Genomic DNA, 15,814 nt, shown 5'->3' with positions numbered 1-15,814 from the left:
GGGCGCACGCTCAGTGCTGCGGCCTCGCGTCTGCCCTGTCAGCGTCCGCGGCAGCGTGAAGGCGTTGAAGGGGCGGGGCGCTCCGCTCGGTACCACAGCGCTGCGCTGGGGCGGCGCGTGGAGGCTCCTCGCGCTCCTCCTCCTCCTGCCGCTGCTGCTGGCGGCCGGGCGCAGCATGGCGGTCAAGGTGACTCTACCCCCACGCCGCTCGGCTCGTGAGGAGGCGGGGGGCGGCCGGGAGGCGCCGGGCGGTGAGGGGGCTGCGGGCGGTGAGGGGGCGGCCGCCGCCATTACGGGGCAGCCCCGCGGGGGGCCAGGGGAAGGCGGCGGGGCGGCCGCGGGGAAGGGACGAGCGCAGCCCGTGCTGCCTCCGCCTCCTGAGGGGAGGCGGCGGGGAGCCGCGGGGTGGCGGCCGGGCGCCCCCCGGGGCGGTCGTGGCACCGGAGAGCCGCCGGGTTTCGGCAGCTGGCAGCGGCCCTGGGGTTACGGGAGCGTGCGGCGGTAACCGCAGGGGTTTCACCTCGGAGAGTCTCCTTATCGCTTAGATAAGGGAGCTGATAGCGCAGCCCTTATCGGTGTCAGTTGCGGGGGTTTTCGCAGCTGTGTCGGTAGCTCAGCTGGTGAAGCATTAACTTGCTTTTATTTGCAGGTGCCCTCAACCAAGAGAGCGGATCCTGCTGAGCTGCGAAGTATTTTTTTGCAGGTAAACGGACCTGTCAAACGTTGTTTGATTGACGGACTTGTATTTTTGCCTTTCCAGCTGTTAGCCACAGCGTCATATGTGTGTCTTGGTCATGGAGCGCTTAGAAGTGCGTTTCGAGTACACTGTATGTTGAGGGGGTCTTCAGGCATTGAGGTGAAACTGCTCCTGACACAAATGGTGGTCAACCACTCCAAATTCTAATCTTAAGTAATTCTCTGAAGTATTTTCTAACTTTCTATAATAAATAATTTCATCCATAGCTGTTATTTTTAAATAAATTTTTACACGATTCTAAAAAATACTTCTTATTAAGACTGTATACTTGTATAGCTTTTATGTGATCCTCTTATAAATAGATAGATTTCTGGTGATGTTTTTAGAATTTAAACTTTTTTTTTTTTTAAGATTGATGTATTTCATAATATTATCTCTTGCAGGACATTGAAATTACCATACTTAATTAATAATGTGAAGCTTTATCCATTCCCTTTAGTTACAGTGAAGCATGATCTGAAAGAAAAATCCCATCAGTCTTAAAACTTTAAGGTTTGAAGGTCCTATGTTTTAGGTCCACGATTAATTCATGGATGTTTCCAAAATCACTAAAATATCTTTTTTCTTTCCTGATGAGTATTACACAGTATATTCAAGAAGCTTAACTCTATGAGAAAGGGAAGAATGTAAATATTAGAGCTAATATTGTAAATAATGAGCTCTAGTATGACATCTCTGTGCAGCTTTTGGACCTACCTTGTTATCTAACATGTGAGAATTAGATGAAGAAAGCTTTTTGCCCAAGAGAGAGACATGATATCTCAACTATTATTTGGGGGGATTTTTGATTTTGTGTAACAGATTACTCTGATAACATCACTCAAGTGTTAAAATTTAGAACTTTGGAATCAAATCATGGAAGCCCAGCTGTTAATTTCTAGTTAAAGTTATTCTATCACAAATTCATTTCTTGTTGATGTGACATTCAGCTTTTGTATGTAAGGGATACAATAAAGTACATTAATCAAACAGGAATCATGAAAATATGAATTTTCATACATATACTTGTAGTGCAAAATTGTTTCCAGAAAAAACCCAAGCCTGATGTGAAAATATTTGGTTTGTAAACGGGAACTTTGCGTGATTCTTGACTTATAGTCACTAGAAGTACTTGCTTCTGGAAATAAGTAAATTGTTTGAAGTCCTTTATTTTGGTGATACAGGGAAAAGCGGAGAGGAAGGATGTGGCCCTACAGACAGCTTAGAGATTAAGTTGTACGATACATCCTTTATTCACCTAAAAAACAAACAAACTACAGGCTTAAAAGAGTTTTTTGTTTTTCTCCATATAACTTTCAAAGAAACACGTACATTAAGTTGTAGAATGTTTCATGCCCTCAGAAATCAAAAATACAAAAGCTCTTTTGTATCCCCTTAGGTACATGAGATTTGTCATTAAAAAAAAGACATAACACAGACACTGCTTCAAATAGGAAGAGTTTATAGAAATGGGGGGGTTATTTGATTCTGATTGAAGGTGAAACTATGTTCTTTCTTTGATAGGTAGCAAGCAAACTTATTTGCAAACATTAAAAAAATCTAAAGAGAACCCAGTCTTTCTAAGACTAAGTTATATGTAGAGTCTTGTTATGAAATACTGTTAGTGTTGCACACATCACGGGTCAGATATGTTGTGCTCTTTGCTGAGGGTGCAGGCCTGTTCTGTGAGCTTCAGTTAAAGGGCGTGCATTCCTTCCTAAATTTGGCTTCCCTTGGAAATGGATGCAAGGGAAGATGTGAACTCTAGGCCTCCTTGTCAGCCACCTTATTCATAGAGAGTGTGCTTAAATTTCCTTCTATTCATACGTATCCTCTAATGGGATAACACTGACTCCTCTGCCAGTCTAAGTTGTATCTTAACCAATAAAACATTTGCCTTTCTTTTAGCAAGCTTTAGGAATTCTAAGTTTTTCAAAGTTATTTTAAACCATTAAAAATTAATGGTTTAATTAATTCACTTTAATACTCTATTTGCATAAAGTAGGCATTGTGCTATTATTTCCAGGTAATCCTGTAACTGTGGAATGCAGGCATTAAAACCTCATGTGTGTACACCATCAAATAAGTTACCTCTCAGATGTTTGTTAACCACTGACTTCAGTGACAGCCTTAAAAGAACAAAACAGAAATTCACAGAAGGATTAAATACTTGTATAGGACAACAATTATCAGATTTCTTAGTGAGACTTCATTCTTTTTTCTTAGGCAAGACACAGTAAACCCTGGGGAAAGATAACTGAATTATTCCCCATCTCCTAAACGCAAATGAAACCTGTTTAGCAAGGTGGAGAAAGAAGCCCAAAAACTTTCAAATTTTCATATGTGAAACTTCCCCCTACCCCTCTTAAAAATGTCCTGGGTCTCCTGCTCATACCTGAGACTTTAAAATAAATAAATAAATAAATAAAAATGTTGAGTGTCCATAGGTTTCTTGTTTTAGAAATTCTTTCTTCTCTGCCCAGATAAAATCATTTGGATAGAAAGCCCCACTTTAAACTGAAAACTAAGCAATTTTTCAAACAGTGCATCACTTGTAAAAGCATGGTGCTACCTAACACGACATTGTACGAATAGAGTAGATTTTTAGTGTGCTCATGTTTTGTGATGAAGCTTAAAAAAAAGTCATATGCAAATTCATGAAGTGCCTTTCTGAGATAGGTTATACATGTATTGTAAATTTTTAAATATATTGTAACATAATTCAAGACAGGGAAATACGTATTTGATTGTTTGTCATATTTTATCTGCAAATTAAAGTATAATTAACAATTGCCTGTCTTGTTGCAAAAGATACTTAATGTTGCATGGTGAAAAGATCACTTAAGGGCAGAAGCTGTAAATACATGCCAACAGGGAATAGCCTAGCTACTTTGTCAGACATTAATTTATTGGCTCGCAGCCAAGCTCATGACCTTCTCGTATGGAGCTGAACGTATCTGTCCTTTAATTATTTTAGTCTCAAAATTTTTTTAACAAAACTTCCTCTACACAGGTTTTGTTGTAAAAACAATTCACTATTTGTAATAAACTCAGGTAGGTTGGTGTCTGAATTAAATAAAGATGTTTAGATTTTTGACTCTCTCATAGGCCATCCATTGTCAAGCAGTTGAACTCTGTTGTTCTTAAAGATGTGCTCGATACTCTCCATGTTTGATGGTCCTTCATATATAAAACTTCATTTAGATTATGTGCATTGCAACAGAACTGAGCTTCACAATGCATTTTTTAAGTCACATCTATAGATGGCTGAGAAGAGATCCTTTCTTAGTTGATTCAGCAAAGCCACAGTTTCATCATATCTTATGTCAGCAGCAGTGCTGAATTGAAGGATTCCCATCTGTTGCTTTGTGTTCCCGTTTTTGTGGAAATCATCCATTAATTATGGATAAGTTCAATAGTCTGGTGTACAATCAGTCTTGCAAACAGCTGTCATCACAACTATAGGGTGGTAGAGGGACAGGTGACGTGAGGAGCTGGTGTTGTGGAAGAGATGTGGGAGGCTAAGGGAGATGCTTACGGAGACGATGGTGCTGATGCAAGCTCTTTTATGTTGAAACTGGGTTTCAGAACAGCTGAAAAATACATTAGACGTGTAAATGTTCTCCTTTATCATAGTGGAGTGTTACATCTTAACAGGTTTGTTGTGTAGGTGGTGGCGTTAACATTCTAATTCCTATGGGTCCCTGGCTGTGTGAGGACCTGTTTTGTTCCTTTTTCACAAAAACCTATGAACTGAATCAAGATACTGCAGTGCATAGTGGAACAGCTGAAAAATTACATGTAAGGCTACTAATTGAAGTTTGGGTTTCCAAACATGGATGTTGCATAGATGATAGCTCTTCGAGATGTGGGGGGCATTGCCTTTTCTTTTTCTGCAGAGAACACTTACATTGATGACTTTGAATGACTAGAATCTAGAAAGGTGAATTGCATTTTCACAAATGAATTAAAAGTCACTACTTTAATTGCACATCAACATTCTCATGAAACAGCTGTGGAATTTTGCAATTTCCATATCTCAGAAGGAAGACAGTTCTATGTATATGTGAAGATTTGCATCCAAATCTTTATATCTACAAGTGGAGAGAGTGAACAGAAGAGATGGGTTTAAAGCTATTTAGTAAGTTTCTTACAGGTTTTCTGAGCAAAAATGCAGAGAAAAACTCAATCATCAAAGTGGACTGGATCACAGTAGGTTAGTGAACTAGAAATCTTTTGTGAGCTTTTTTCCTCTGTTACAGGATGCAAACATAATGTAATCTTGCAATCTGAAAATTTAGGTTTTATTTCTAAGATTACTGTCATATCATAAATGAGAAAAAATTTCTGCAGCAGTGCTGCCATCTTGAAACAAGACCTGAGGGGTAGGAACTTTCATAATACAATTCCCCTTTATTAATTTTCCTACATGATGATGACTTCAAATATTATATGCTACTTAATGTTTAGTGATGGCAACGGATAGCAAGGAAGTAATTCATAGATAGCAAGATAGTGTAGATAGCAAGAAAGTAAGTTAATATGTGCTTCTGTATCAAGGCACATAAAAAGAGGGGTGATAGTATTGGTTATTGACAGGAATGACCGATTAGCATCTAGTTCTGGTAACTCAGAAGTAGGCTTGATTTGTAAAATGAACTTGTGATGCTTTCTACTCCTGCATCCTCACATTCTTAGTCCTAGATTGGTATTATCCAGCCTAACTGGACAGTTAAAGGTACAGAATTTGTGTTAGGCTAAAAAATTTACTTTAAATTAAAAGTTTATAACAGCCAGTGATTAATGATCTGACACAGAAAAGTAATAGAATACTTGTACAGTCATATGGCAGTTGTCTTGGTGTACAAATAAGAAAGATGTAATTTTATTCTTTATTTTATTCTTAATTAGTCTTAGGTAATTTTATACTTAATTAGTTTTGTTAATATTTATTACTTATATAATTGTAAAATTTGCACGTGCTTTTTTATTTGAAAATTTGTTAATAAGATCTCAAAACCAAAACATTTCAGTTGACCTTTTTGAGGGTATATGTGAGTGAGAGAGTAAGTGTGTGTGTGAATTTTTACTTAAAAGACAAATGTGAAAGCTATTAGTTTCAGGAAAAACGAATCTGAAAAGTTACTTCTCACAAAAAGAAAAAAGTAATATGCATTTTTCAAACTGTAATTATAAGAGTGATTAGGAACAATTAATTAGAAGGTATCTCCCACTAGAAATTCAAAGGAAGAACTTGTGCTGTGTTTTTGCAGTGTAGCTGCAAATGAAAAGCTATAGCAGGTTGTAATTTCTGTAAATTTATGCAATTACCTGACAGTTTCTGAAAGTGCTTAACTGTCTTTTTATTAGAAGATATTGGTTATTTTGTGTACACATCTATTCCGCAGGGATAGATGTTGTTCTGGTTGTTGGTGGTATGCAGCTGGTATGGTAACACTGTTAGTTGAACCATACATTTTAATTTCAGAGCAGTTGCATACAGTTGTGCACCATTTTGAGTGATATTCAGTAAAGATAGTTAGTTTGGTAATCACTAATAATTAACATCTAAATGGATTCACTTTTGTTCTTGTGGTTTTGTTTTTTGTCTTTATTCTAGTATGCCAGCGTTGAGAAAGATGGAGAGCATTACATGACCCCAGAAGATTTTGTGCAGAAATACCTAGGACTTTATACAGATCCACGTTATAATCCTAAAACAGTACAGCTGTTGGCTGGAGTGGCAGATCAGACTAAAGATGGGTGAGAATTTTGCTTTCCATTAGAAGCCTGTAATTCATTGGTAAACGAATGAGTTTCTTTGGTAATTTCATCTTCTGAAATGCATTATTGATTTTATTACACTTCAAGCTTAATTGGACAATAAGTTTTTTCTCAAGTACAGTAGACTATACATTTGTGGAACTAAAGGGAAAATATGGTGTTTAACAGTGCAGAGTTCAAAGCATTTTTAAAAGGAAGTTTTGTTTTGAAAGCATTTTGACAATTAGTACAAATGCAGAGGAAGATAGTTAAACTGCAAATAAGCTTAATACAGTATGATTGCCAGATAAAGTTATTTTCTGTGTACTCACATCTGTGACATGACATTTATGAAATGTCCATTCCACTGAGGTAGTATCCTCTAACTCACTCTTCAGAAGAGCCTTCTTTCTTGTTGTATGCAGGCCTCTAGCTTTGGCCTTGAATTCAGGTAGGAAACACAGACGTGTTAAAGTGAAGAGGTTAAGATAGACCACAGTAGAGGTCCAGCACGCAGAGAGGAGTGGGTGTGTTGTAGAGAAGAGATAGAAAGTTGCTGTTAAAATAGGGTATGTAAACAGATAGATGTAACTTACTTTAAGTTGGAAGTCCCTTAACTTCCTTGGTTTTGTGAGTCAGAATCTGACCATTGACATCACTTCAGTGTTTTTGTTCTCCTATATCCTGTTCTAGACTATTTTATTAGTTTGCACAGTATTCTGAGCAACTTGCAGTGTCTGTGCTTTACAAATAAAATTGTGTATGCTGCCTACATTTTATACTAAATGACAAATACAGGATCTCCCATTTGACATAATATTACATGATGCCTTTTAAAAAATAAATCTGCAGCGTTTTGATAATACATTTGGTGTATACATATGTTTTGATAAATCCAAATAACTTGTCTCACTGCTTGCGATACATACTGTACTTTCTTGTGTTGTTACAGATTGATATAAGTCTAACTGATGACTACTAAACCAACATGTTGAGTGCCTTGTTTCTCTGAAAGCTGTTGGTTATCTTTTAGGGTGTTCGTTTCTTCAGAATTTTTTTTTATAAAAGGACCTTTTTTACAGTAAGAAGTCAATAATTTGTTTTATTGCTACAACAGAACACGACAATGAGGCATCGCTTTTTTGTTGTTTACTCTGTGACTATAAGTATTTTTGTTTTGTTTTTTAATCTGAGTAATGTTGGAAGTGAGGTAATCAGATATGGGTAAGTGTGCTTTATCTAATTTTGTATGGAAACATTGAAATAAAGAGAATTATTATCATATAGTCTGCAATACAAAATGTTTATCTGTCTGAATACCCATTTTCTGAAATGTATTCTCCGTAATGTTTTAATCTATATTTACCTCTAATCAGTAATTCATTTGAAGAGTGTTATACCTGTATCATCGTCATTGGTTTCCTTCTGCGTTTGTAATATTCCTTTTATAGTGAGCTGTAATATACCAAAATCCAGACTCTTATATCATCTCTACAGAGAGTTTAATATGTAGCATGAATAATTATTGTAATCTTCTACTGATTTCCATTAATTACATCTTTCCAAGGACTTAAATTTGCTTTATAAAGTCCACGGAAGTATCACCAGTCCTATTCCGTACAGGCCTTTGTAAATTAAATGACAGCCCAAGGTCACAGAGCAAGTCACTGAGAAGCTTTGGTTCTGTTATGAAATTTAATTCCTGTATCTGTTGTCATAATCCGTTAGTCTTGCTTGCCCTTCAAATAAGTACTCAAAATGTTCTTTGTAACTTTTCTTTGTTAATATCTGTTGACTTCATTTAGGCTTAACTTTGTTGCTTTAAGAAAAAAACACAAAAAGCACATTTTGGAACTGGCTGTCTTTATGCAAATATATTTAGATTTTTTTTTTTTTAACTTCTGCTTGTAATTTAATAGTCACTTAACTGTTCCAACTGTTGCCTTCTCCCATTACTACAGTACGAGACTAGTTTGCTTTAGTAGAATTCCCTATGGTAGTTCGTATAACAAGAGACTTCATTTTCGAAGCATTTCTTCCTCACTGTTACAAATGCAAGTTCTGAGAAATTAATATGAAGAGGTCTAAATTAGCATTTGGCCTTAAATGACTGCTTTCTCTGGTGTCTATTTAATACTGTGGGATTTCATTGATGCTGCAGTTAAGCATTCCTATGCCATCAGACTGCTGGCACTGCTTTTAAAATTAGGATTTAGGGTACATGTCCTTTCTCATACATAAATGTGTGCCAAAACCAGCTTCTTGGTTACATAAGTCTAATCTGACATTAGCTGGTATTCAAGTCGTAAAATCAAAGATTTTCTTCTCCCTCCAAACTTGCAAAATTTCACAGTAGTCATTCTAGATTCTTCATTTTAATTGCTTATTTCTGACTACTCTGCTTATCAGTATATTGTTCTTAGAATTTGCAAGTGTGTTCTTAAGTGAATTCCTGAAGAAAGAGCTGGTGGTTCACATAATGGACGGTCACAATAGCGATATACATTATATCTAAAAGCTATGTTGTGTGTGTAAAGAGCAAAAACTTGTATAAGAAACAAAGATAGAGTAGAACTTAACCATGTGGCTTACTTTGTGTACTTACTTTGAAGAGTAACAGTACAGAAGAAATAGTAGTTTGTTTTTTTTTTAATGTTACCAATAGAATGAGAGGTAAGTGATTTGATGTTGTTATGGACTCTACAATACAGCAGGTTCACTGAACGATACTTGAATAGTGATTGGATGGGAAACTCCATTGTTTCATTTAATCCACCTCCTGTTACCTCCACCCTGATAATGGAGGGTCACAGGATCCTTGCTCTTAGGCATTGCAAGTTGAACGTATGGAAAGGAAATTGAATGTGTCTATCTCCTTTTACTGTAGGCACTATTAAAGGGAGACCTCTGAAGAATGGCTTCTTTCAGGTTCAGGCTTCTACGAATGCATTCTACAGAGATCATCACTTGATTCTGTCTGTTATAAAGCTTCCTCGTTAGGAATTAATGCCAGATTTACACCTTTATGTGAGATATGTTTGGAAATTATAGTATTTACAATTTTTTTAAGGGATATTCTGTTTCTTTGATACTAAATCCTTATCTATCAAAATAGTAATTTGGATGAAGTTGACTTCGCATCTGGAGAACCGTTTTCTCATCTTTGATTTGATGTCTAAAGTGTGACAAATTAGTATCATAATTCTGTATTTGTTATATCTTAATTCCTTTCAAAATCACTACGTTTTCTGTATTTTTCTGTGCGATACATTTATGCAAGAATGTTAAAATATGTGATCTTGTTTAAAGTATCTTGATTCTGCATATACTTTGTCAGAGAAAGACTAGATAAACTAATGAATAGTGTGGTTTGATTTTTTTTCAAAGAGGAACAGAATTTATATGTATATCCTCATCAATAAGTGGCATATATGTGAAGTAATCACTATGAGCTAATGATCTTCTATGAAGAGTACATTTACTACTCGTACTATAAAATGTTCTAAAGAGTACATTTATAAATTCAGATGAATTATGTACACTTGGAACTGGATGGAATATTCTAAGTTGTCAATCTAAGTCCCCTGTTTTTACAAGGCTGAAATCAAGCAGTAGTTTTAAGAAACCATATTTGCTGTTAAAACCTAGGGATTTTGTTTGCAGTATTCTGGAAAGGCCACAGTATATGCCCACTCTGAATATCTTTACAGATAACACAATGCAATTTTGTTCTTGTGCCAGTTATCCTTCATCTTCTGGCTTGAGGCTCATCTTTTTGTAGCTTTTCTTATATAGAGCATTTCTATATATAAAAGATTATAGAGCCCTTCTAGATGTTTTTTTTTTCCTGCTTGTCAGAATAAGCTGAGTTCCTCTAGAGAAGTTTATGGTTGTCATAATAAGCTACTTGTGCATCCATTCAAGTCTGAGTTTATATGTGTTGAACACAAGGACTTTGATTTGTATGCAGCGTTCCAGAGATGTCGTGAGAGCCCTATCTGGTGATACTGCTGCTTCCTCATCTCGCACAGAAAAGCTCCCCTGATGCATCCTGAGTTGCGTTTTTCTGTATGGTGAATGTCTTACATGCACAACTCGTAGTCTTGTGATCAATTGTTACACTTGAATCCTTAGCTTTCTTGGTCATGTCCAACTGTCCAAATGTTCTTATAGTTTCTTTCTTTCTTGTCTTTTCTTTCTTGTACATGACTTTGCAGTTCATATTATATTTGAAGTGTAATATTTTTTTTCTATATGCATACTAAAGTATAACTTTTTTGGACTTTTTAAAATGAATGTTATGCACTGTTTTAAGAATATGTTTATTGTATAGTGTTATATTTACATTAAATTTCCTTTTCTTTCTCAGTAGAAATACTGAGAAATATTAAAATTAGTAATATAATGACAGGCCTGTAAATTTCATGCTGATAGAATGTCTGTTTTTAAGTTCTGTCTGCCTAAATATATAATTACAAGTTAATAAATAGTAGATACTCACTGAGAATTAGTTATATTTTGTTGTTGATGGATAGGAAGAATTCAGTCCTTTTCTATAATAATTGAATTGTAACACTTCATAGAGCATCAAGCACAAAACACCATTGACATTTTGAACAATCTGTCGACATTTTTATAACTTCTATATTTTCCTTTGTAGGTTGATTTCCTATCAAGAATTTTTGGCATTTGAATCTGTTTTGTGTACTCCAGATGCAATATTCATTGTTGCTTTTCAGTTATTTGACAAGACTGGCAATGGAGAAGTAACATTTGGTAAGAATATCTAAGGAAAAACAGTTTAAGAAAGCAATAATAATAGTATAAATGATAATGATAGCTCATCACAACTAGAAATGCATATTGTGTAGTACTATACTGACTTTCTAAAAGAGTTTGCATGAGTAATTTTTTTTTCTTCCAAGTGATACAATTTTAAGAATTTTGCTCTGTCTTTTTGAATCAAGATTTTTCATGTTCTTTAAAGTAGTTAATACAATGCTATTTTGTTCAGCATCATCCTAAGTAAAATTTTCCTGTCACGGACTTTGAGCTCCTTCGTTGTTGAGGGATTTTTAAAACTTGATTTGGATCTCCTGATATCTTTGGAGAACTGTCATTTCATATAGTAAGAGTTCAAAATAGAAATGAAGGAGGTCTGATCTTTTGAGTTCCTAGTCTAGCGCTCCTATTCTTGAGGAACAAGTCTTACTTCAGTATGATGAGTGTAACTTCTAGCTAGATCATGTATTTTCAAAAAAAAATTAGGAAGAAACTATGGCCTTTTAAGTTTTTTTTTTTTCTTCTAACACATATATTAGCAATTGGGCAAATTTATTTAGGCTAACCATATTGCTTTCTGATATTGCAAAATAACTGTTATTAACATTGCAGTTTAGGGAGGACTAGATTATATTTTAAAAAAATTGTACTTTTATTAAAATTAGAGAAATCATTGCTAAGAATTTTAATAAAATGGAATGAGAAATAAATGTTATTTCTATACAAAAGAATAAACTTAATAAAGAAAATACAAACTATGCTTGGATTTGTAACCACTTACTGCTTGTACTACTTTGTTTTTTATGAAAACTGTTGCAGCTTTGGAAAAAAAATTGAAACAATGCATGGGTCTTTGTATGAAACAAACTGCTTGAATTATGACATGTATTAAGTTACATGATTAACTGAATGGTCAAATACTCAACAATTTAGACACAACATCCTGAAAAGAAAATCTCTTAGAACTTAAGCAAAGGTGAAGTCAGTAAATGTAGTCATTAGAATGTAGACAAACTATCGCAATCAGTGTGACCTTGTTAATCATGGTATGTTTAATAATTTCACAAACGGAGGTATGCATTTTGTAGCCCGTATAAACACACTTGAAATAGCAGGTTCTGTAAAACAACAAAAAGCAATTTAGGTTATACACAGATTCCTCAATCAGACTGAGAATCATTATTTTTGTGAGCACAGCATTATCTTAGAGGCCGAAAGCACAACACAAACAAGAGAAACAGCAAAAATATTTTTCAATATCTTTCCCATTATTTTTTTCAAAAAGCTGATAAAACTTAGGTAGCAAACTCTTCAGGGAATTTAAAACTTACTATTGGTCTCATGTTTTTTGAAAAATAAATTTTACTGCAATTACGACTATATGTAATTGTAAGCTGTAACCTATCAATGGTACCTATTTTTGTGGTACAGATTCCAATGTTACTGCTGCTTTTTTTTTTTTTTTCATTTTTTATGTAGTTTGTAAAATGGGCTACTTACTTTTACTTGGGCTTTATGCAAATAAATGCATGTGGGGAAAAATGTGAATGATGATATATAATACTTTCAGAATTTGGTAACTCTGCAATCAGTTTTCAAGTCAGTCTTGTCGCCTGTAAAGGCTATCTTGTAAATGAGACCTATATTCTTTCATTTTCATACCACATAAACAGAAAGACACAGAGTTTAGTTTCATGTACAGACAGGAGAATATATAAAACTAGGATTTTCCCAGGTCTTTAGAGGAAGATGGTCATGGTGAAACATGACACTTTCTCTGCTGATTTTCTTCAAAGAACCCTTCCAAATAGCTATTGAGAAGAAAGGAAAGACAAGGTCTCTTCAGTGAGTAGAGAGAATTTTCTTCAACTGAAGTAGAAAGAGTAAATGGTGCTATATTGTGAAACATAACGTACAATATATACATTTCTGTAAACTAAAAGCTCTACATACTAACAGCTGAAAGTTGTAGTAAATTATTAGAAATATACTGTAATGAAATAAGCTTAACCAATTAGTGTGAGAATTGCTATTAAACAAGGCAGCTCTCTTTTATTAGCGGGTAATTTATCCAGTCAGCAGATAAACCATATGGACATGCTGATTATGGAAGCAAACGTGTCAAGATTTTCTAGCTCAGATGCAACCCTGTGAATGTGATTGTACGGATTCCAAAGCTACCTCAAGCCACTAAGTCTTGCTAGAAATGAGAGTAATTTATTGAGGTTTTTCTGCACTGTGTTTTTGGAGCAAGGGATGGAGGTGCTGGGGAGTGGAACACAGGATCAAATTGTGTCTGTTAGGCCAGTAACTTGAAACAACACTGGTCTTGCTGGATGTGAGATAATGTTGGTGTGTATTCAAGCTGGGCTTAAACCGTAAAAGTAGAGGAAAGCTGTGCTGGCTCTGAATTTGATATTAAGAAGTACATCTGCACTCAAGCTAGCCATATTCTCAGATCATTGGGGTATGACTGTATGGCGTTTTCAAAAATTATCCTGATTTAGTCAGTTTTTTCACTTATCTGAAGAGAATTAAGTATGTTTGCTGATTCTTTAGACCTGTATCCATGCTTGAAAGCAAGTTTTTCCAGGCATTTTCACATCATCTGCTTTTTATGATTTATTTACTGACAGACTCAGACCATACACGAGCACTTCAGCGTCTTGCAGTTCTCTTTACCTTCCATATGACACTTGACTCTGCAAAAGTTTAGCTTCCAACTTTTCAGTGGAGAAACTATTACTTAAATTGCATTACATTGCTTTCTTTTGAATTGACAAATAGAAAAGGGCAAGCAATTTTTGATTCTTTATAAACTATTTGGTAGAAGTACCTGTTGGCTATGCTGCACTAATCAGTGTCTTTGTCTATGCAATATGCGTTAATTCAAACTGTTGAAACAGGAAGCCTTCTGTATGCTGACTTTGTCGCTTTAATGTCATCTACTTTCTTATTGCTTTGGGATATTTTTCCAGGAGTTTCGGACATCCTGAAGTCCCATATGAATGACTGCTATAGATATGCAGATAGTATGCTGCAATATGTGTATAGCAGGTCTGTTGCAAGAAAATTGAATTGGACCTACTTTGTATGAGCAAATTGGTTGCACAACATGTTCATATTCTTTACATGTGTCAGCTGCACTGGACTACTTGTCAGCTTGCTGAATAAAAAGCAATAATATGACTACTTTAATAACCCATTGATGCAAGCAGTGGTGTAATTTAATTTACCTTTTTCATCATGAAGAAATAGAAAAAATAAATCTTTCATACTTAAATGTTTGTATGTCTTCATAAAAGATTCCTAGGTTACTATTTCCTGGGAAATGTGTTGCTGATGATCCCTTACAATATTGCTTTAACCATAAAATATTTAAAAGATAACAGCCAAGGCAGATAAAGAAAGGCTGTTCTTTTTTTTCATGCATTGTCTTTCTTGTTCTGGGTTGCTATCTGTAGCCAGAAAAGATAAGAACCATTCTGCTCTTTTGATCATGGGATATAACTGACCAAGCTACTTAACATGAGTGAATATTTAAAGACAGACCATGAAGTTAATGCTGTTGCACAAAGGAAATTTCTTTTTATTGCTATTCTGCAAAGGACTATTGACCCGAATTCAGGTTAAAGCAAACATATAATAAATCTGCTCAAGCTACTTGGTGTGCTTCTATGCTAAAACAGATAGTCCTTACTGTGGTTAAAAGGTGAAGTCTGTGACCATCACTGAAACTTCTCTCAAAAAATAGGTTGTCTAACTGGAGGTAAAAACATTCTTTATAATTCGTCCCTTGGACAAAACATACAATGGTCTGGACTGTATCAATTTTAATTGGAATGTACAATTTAAAGGCTTTTCCAGTTGTTCTTCCTTGTAGAGTCACCACAAAGAAAGCTATTCTCTGGTAAACTGGAGCATTTCAGAGATTGTTTTTGGTGAAATACCTGTGCTAATGTGGATAGAAATACAGATCTAAAACAATGGGATTTTGAAACAATTTTACTGCCCTTGTGTTTGTGATTCTTCTGTATTCAGAGTTTTTGAATTATTTTTGAGATTATTGGAAAATATTTATGAAACTAAACATAAGGCTTTAAAAACATCCTGCAGCTCAACATCTCACTAAAAATACTATGCAGAGTATAGTGGCCTCTTCTTTCAAGACATTCTGGGTTATAAAGGGATAGAATACCTATTAATGCAACTATGTTAAACATTACAGTGATGTTGGTGAATTGAAATAATAAATATCAATATAATGAAATAGTTCCAGAAATGGAGTGTACCATGATCTTGTCCTGTCTATTCTCTTAAACAAAATAATTATTTTTTTACACATTTTAATGTGGGAAAAAAGGTTCAGATTTCCCTTAAACATGGTAGACTTTGAGAATACTTGAAGAAGGTGAGTGAGAAGAATAAGAGAAAGGAGTTGAATATACATAGTTATAATTCTTTGCTTTTGAGTATTATTTTTCAGGAAATGCAGATTATTGATAGTATTCACTCCTCCACCATTTCTAAAAG

The 15,814-nt window shown here is 35.2% G+C and overlaps 1 protein-coding gene across 9 annotated transcripts in view; it reads left to right on the top strand.

The window, feature by feature from the left end:
* Window positions 1-20: 20 nt before the first annotated feature.
* SLC25A12 (solute carrier family 25 member 12) overlaps window positions 21-15,814 on the top strand; it is a 51,136-nt gene continuing 35,342 nt past the window's right edge. Inside the window, exons 1-4 of one of the 9 annotated variants that reach the window (XM_083842455.1) lie at window positions 21-187; window positions 650-703; window positions 6,357-6,499; window positions 11,160-11,275. In XM_083842455.1, the coding sequence (XP_083698581.1) occupies window positions 176-187; window positions 650-703; window positions 6,357-6,499; window positions 11,160-11,275 (325 nt within the window). In that variant the 5' untranslated portion in view covers window positions 21-175. Of the gene's footprint in view, window positions 252-649; window positions 704-6,356; window positions 10,573-11,159; window positions 11,276-15,814 lie in introns of those variants that run through there. The other 8 variants (XM_083842456.1, XM_083842463.1, XM_083842460.1 and 5 more) reach the window with 8 other exon arrangements.

Source organism: Anser anser (assembly GCF_964211835.1).
Source record: "Anser anser genome assembly, chromosome: 6".
Lineage (NCBI taxonomy): Eukaryota > Metazoa > Chordata > Aves > Anseriformes > Anatidae > Anser > Anser anser.
The sequence above is the reverse complement of the archived record's forward strand: the minus strand, read 5'-3'. Positions and strand labels throughout refer to the sequence as shown.